The sequence below is a fragment of the Mesitornis unicolor genome, unplaced genomic scaffold, assembly GCF_000695765.1.
Source record: "Mesitornis unicolor isolate BGI_N332 unplaced genomic scaffold, ASM69576v1 scaffold52520, whole genome shotgun sequence".
In the NCBI taxonomy this organism is placed as follows: Eukaryota; Metazoa; Chordata; class Aves; order Mesitornithiformes; family Mesitornithidae; genus Mesitornis; species Mesitornis unicolor.
In genome coordinates this window covers 1-4,941 of record NW_010161343.1, presented here as the reverse complement: position 1 = coordinate 4,941, position 4,941 = coordinate 1, and the positions used below count along the sequence as shown (strand labels likewise).

The window sequence follows — 4,941 nt, the reverse complement described above, 5'->3', positions numbered from 1 at the left end:
GTCACGATCCTGGGCAGCAAAACTAAGATAGGCTCTGAGCATGAGAGCAGGACAAGGTTGGAGGCCGGTTGCTCTCAGAAGGAGCCACTCCTTGCCACTGGAACCATGAGGAGCAAGCGGAGACCCTCGGGGTGGAAATTAAATGGGAGGGAAAACCAGAGCATGCAACTGGGGCAGAGAGAGGTGTGAGGGAAAAGGAGGCCAGGAACCACGAGTGAGGCTGCAGTCCTTTAATGAGAAGGAAAAGGTCTCTTGCCAATGTGCGCACTTGTTTCTTTTCCCCAATGCCAAGCTGGAGGAAGGCATCAGGGCAGGACAGCGGATGGCAGCTGGGCGCCTGTCCTGTGTAGCTTACCCCAAAACGCCTGGGCCTCAGCCGTGCAGAGAACCGGTACCGAGCGGGGCAGAAGCGCTTAGCCCCTCTGCTGCGGTTTTCCAGGCTGTCATCTGTGGCAATTTCAGAAGCCCCTGGGCTCCAGGCCTGCATACACTTCCCGCTGGCCTTTCCGGATGGGCTGGGGAACAGCAGAGGTGTTAGTTCAGGACTCCTCAAACACATCCTCATACAGCTGCAGTTCTGCTCCCTGCTCCCTGTGTCTGCACCAGAGAAGGCTCCACCCTCACCACCTTTTCCCTCCACTCCTGGGAAAGCACAGGGGTTAACTGGATGCTTCTTCAAGGAGCAGAAAGGATAACTGCTACGGATCCCCAGTTCTGCCCATTCCTGCCCAGCCAGCAGGGAGAGATGTTAAAAATGCAGGTTCTCCATACCTCATAGTCTGGGTTTGGAACCGGGGGAGGACGCTGCATCTTCTGACCTGCAACAGAGGCAAGGAGAGGTCGTCCTTGGTGATGATTCATATAACACAGCACGAGGGACTTTCACGGAGATGATCCCAGCGTAACGCATACCATGGCTCAACTCGCATGGCTTTCTTATGAGGTTAGATCTTAGAGACCCAACTGCTGCAGCTGCACCCATCCCACACAAGGCGGCCCAGGGCAACAGACGTGGCAAGCAGGAGCACTGGAGATCCCAGAGGCTTTGAGGGGAACAGAGGATGCTCCAGCACTCAGCAAGGGCAAGTGCTTAATTCAGTGCTTAGCGGACATCACGGGGAGCAGAGACGACTGAAATGGCTCTTACCTCGTGGCCGACTGCCGGGGCCAGCGCTTCCCTTCCCCTTCTTGTCTTTGCTGAAGTAATAGACCAGAATGAGCACCCCGAAGGTGATGAGCAGATCCGCAGCGATGATCCCTGTCACTGCCAGGGTATCCAGCTCCTCGCAGTTTGCGCACACTGCCGGGGGAGAGGTGGAGGTGCTCAGAGAAGACAGCCTTCCCTTCCAGCAAGGACAGAGGTAAGATACAGTTCTGGGTGCGGAGGAGAAAGGAGCAGGCAGAAAGGAAGGGGGAGAGCGGAGGCCATCGTCTGCCCCACCATTTCGGTCTGCAAACAGCAGCAGTCCAGGGGCTGGTGTGTGCAGCCTCCTCCGCTACCCTCTGTGGTTTGCACGGCCTGAGCTGGAGGATGCAAAACATTTCCTAGACCTTTGCCCCGCTCTGCCTATGCTGGACTCTAAGTCCTGAATGCAGCCCAGCTGCCCACATTTCAGATGGCTCAGAGGTTTAGATCACGCTGTTAGGGTGGAGGTAAATCCCCCGGTTGATGGGTCACAGGCACCAGGCCGTGTGCTCCGGATGGGAGTTTTCCACTCCGCAAGGTAAGAAGTGCCTCTGTTTGTTGTGGCTGACATCAGTCTTACCCTGTGGCATGGCAGAAGCTGTATAAAGAGAGACTGTGCGCTGTATATGTGGGAACCACTGACATGCAGCCAGCTTGAGGACAGCGGCAGGGAAAGGCATAGAGAGCGGGGAGAGTCCTTTGGCCAAAACCGTGCTCTTGGGCTTTGACTGCCCACGCAGAGCAGGAAGGGCCCCAGCAGAATCGTGTTCACCCAGCCAGCAGCACTGGAAATTGGGTCTGGCCTCCTAATACCCGTCACTGAAATGTGTAGGCTTTGTCTTTAGCCCATAGATGGGCTGCTTTTCCCCTCACCTCTGGCGTTCAGGTACATTGAATGCTTCTTTCCACTGCCCGAACAGCTCAGGTTGACGGGAGTGCTGTCATGGTTCTCTATAACGTACTTCCTCTCGTCGTTGGTTGGCTTTGCCGCAGTTGACTCCCAGACGATGCTGCCTTCGGGCAAGGGACACGTGATTGTCACCGTGGTCCCGGAGATCTCCACCAGGAAAGCTTCATTGGGAGGCAGGCAGCGAGAAGGGAAACCAGAGTCACAGACTGCGTGTGGGCAGGCTTCCCTCCCACCCTGATCCCACCGTGCAACAGCTTTGGTTTCGTGGTGTAACGTGAGCTCCCTGGGCACGCATCTTCTGCGTGCAAGTTTTCCTTTACTTTTTACACCGATTCTTTTGCTACTGAGCAAGATCAAGATGCCATCACAGAGTGTTCAGTGGCCACGTCCTGCTTAGCCACGTGCTTGTTGCTCTCTGCAAAGGGACAGCTCTGCTTGGAGGCCACCAGCACTGAGCAGGGGCACCTCATTACACCTGATTGTCCCAATCAGAGATGACAGCAACTAACGAACAGGACATTTTTTCCCCCTAAATTACTGCTTAAAGTCAAATATTTCTATCTGCTTTTTTCAGTCCTCACCCGTGAGGCATCAGCAGTCTTCATGTCATGCTAAATAGTTAAGAATGCTGGTAAAATGCACTTACCCTCTGGTACTTCAATATCCTCTGCAAAGGAGAGAACAGTGAGTGTTAACAAATTATCCTGCTATTACCTTATTGCTGTTGGCAAATGCCCAGCTGTTTGGGGATCATTAGCAATAATTAAGAACAATTCGTGACAGCCAATTTTTCAAACTAATGAGATCAGTAACGATTAAGGAACAGGGAATTTTTCCCTTCCTACAATATTTGAAAAATTCAAATACTTCCATTTGACTTCTAGTCCTCACTTGTGAGGCAGAGTTGGTCTTTTTATCATACTGAATAGTTAAGAATGCTGGTAAAACGCACTCACCCTGCGGAGCTGCGGTGCCAACTACAAAAGAAAGAACAAAAAGCATTAAGTAATGTAGCTCCTGATATCATACACCTTTCCTGCTTCAAGGGTGTCCTGTCTGAACTCAGCCTCTTGAAAGAGATGTTTCTGCTCCCTTATTTGTGCTGAAGACACGAGAGGCGTTCTGTTAGCGGAGACAGGATGTTGTTCTGAAGCGAAGGCTTTTCCTTTGGAGGCCATTTTTAACACAGACTCACGCAGAAGGGAAATCTGAATAATTTTCTGTCCCACTCAGAAAAAGGGTTACAATTTTGCTTTGTTATCATGGACCAAAGGCTGCTGGAAAATCATGCCTGGTTCCCGTGGTGAGAGCCACTGTCCTCTGCAAGAGCGTACTCAGTGGAGGCTGGACCCTGCCGCCTGATTTAGAGCTGTAAAGCGGTTTAGCTATGTGATTTTTCTCTCTTTGTAGAAAACAAGTAGTTCCATTCAAGTGTCCACAGCTGGACTATTATAGAAACAGTTTTTAGGAGGTGTGAATCAGATCTGTGATGTGTTTTAAGGACATTTGTCAATGTAAAGTAACATAAGTAAGTAGAGGAATGACCTGTATTCATGTGTTCAGCGCTGTTGTCCCATCCCGGGACTATTGCTTTTACAATAGGAGTTACTTGTAACAAAAGTGTAGATCTGAAATTCCACAGGCATAGGGCTTGGCTGGAGAGAAGGTGATGTGGTGCTTTTTTTCTTTACATAAGATGGATCTAAGTTTGAAAAAAGCAGAGGCTGTTGCTAAACCAAATGTCTTCAGCCTTAAAGAATAGCAGTTGGCATTTGCAGCTCATTGGCAGAGCAGCTTTAGTTTTATTGTGGCATCTTTTAATTACCTTTCAATCTTATCTCTCATAGTTACCAGCTTCTTTACAGATACTTTGCATTTCATCCTAAACCAGCTTTCTAAAGGCTGGTAACATAGAAATAGCTACCACTCCTATGGTATCACAGCGAATCTGAACTGCAGTTACTTCGGTTTAGGATAAGTGCGTGAACAAAGCGTAGAAATAAAATCAAACCCACAGAACATTATGGCTGCAGAAAGCACTGTGGAATACGGCTGCAGGCACCGTGCAAAACGAGCCACACGTCCCTGTGCTTTCTCCCGGTGCCCGTGTGCCGCTGGCCGGCCCTACTCACCCATTTGCAGCAGCAGGAGTCCCAGGAGAGGCACGGCCCACGCCGTCCTCATCCTTGTGGCGTTCCTCCTCTTGCCCTCCTCTACCGCATCAGACTGGCGTCACCCAGGCTGCAGGGGAGGAAGAGCACGTTGGCTTTTCGGGCGCTTGCTTACAAGAAAGAGGCCCAAGATGTTTTTTCCCAGAATTGCGTACGGTAACGTACCGGGCCGAGCGGTGCTGCAGACACTCACCGTTTCCAGCGAAACCTGCGAGCAGCCAAGAAGACCCGGGACGCGGGTGATAAAATGAGCCCATGTCAGGAAGTGCGGAGGCTCAAAACGTCTTGACGGAACGTCATTGACGGCAAGGGGTGGCCGCTCTGCACCGGCCCTGGGCAGGGCCGGGGGACCTGTTGTGTCTGCCCGGCGAGCGGCAGGAGAGACAAATGAGCCTGGGCTGGATTTGCCATCGGGACCTTCCTAACATCTCTTTGAAGTGAGTGTTTCTCAACTTCAAACTACTGCGAAAAGCCTAACACAGGAGGGAATGAGCCAAAGAACCAGAAATGCCTTGAGAAGCTCAGCGCCTAGAGACACTGTACAGCCAGCAGAAATGAGCCTGTAAGTGCCCGGCTGTAAACCCGGGGGTTTTAGTCACTGATGGTGCAATCTGGACTCTGCTTTTGTTAGTTTGCTCTACCACACCCCATTTCACAGAATCACAGAATCACAG

The 4,941-nt window shown here is 51.3% G+C and overlaps 1 protein-coding gene across 1 annotated transcript; it reads right to left on the bottom strand.

The window, feature by feature from the left end:
* Positions 1-458: 458 nt before the first annotated feature.
* Positions 459-4,280, bottom strand: CD3E (CD3e molecule, epsilon (CD3-TCR complex)). Its single transcript, XM_010192506.1, has 7 exons — positions 4,229-4,280; positions 3,053-3,073; positions 2,743-2,763; positions 2,060-2,257; positions 1,148-1,300; positions 772-818; positions 459-515 (listed from the first exon to the last, which is right to left on the bottom strand). Exons 1-7 carry the CDS (start codon positions 4,278-4,280, stop codon positions 459-461), a joined length of 549 nt encoding a protein of 182 aa, XP_010190808.1.
* Between the last annotated feature and the right edge of the window lie 661 nt (positions 4,281-4,941).

Bases quoted from the DNA above. Each gene is read 5' to 3' on its own strand.
- CD3E (XM_010192506.1), bottom strand. From the start codon at position 4,280: ATGAGGACGGCGTGGGCCGTGCCTCTCCTGGGACTCCTGCTGCTGCAA. The intron at 2,258-2,742 runs GTAAGTGCATTT...CTCCCAATGAAG, and splicing joins GGATATTGAAGTACCAGAGG to CTTTCCTGGTGGAGATCTCC. The intron at 516-771 runs GTATGGAGAACC...GCTGTTCCCCAG, and splicing joins TTCCAAACCCAGACTATGAG to CCCATCCGGAAAGGCCAGCG.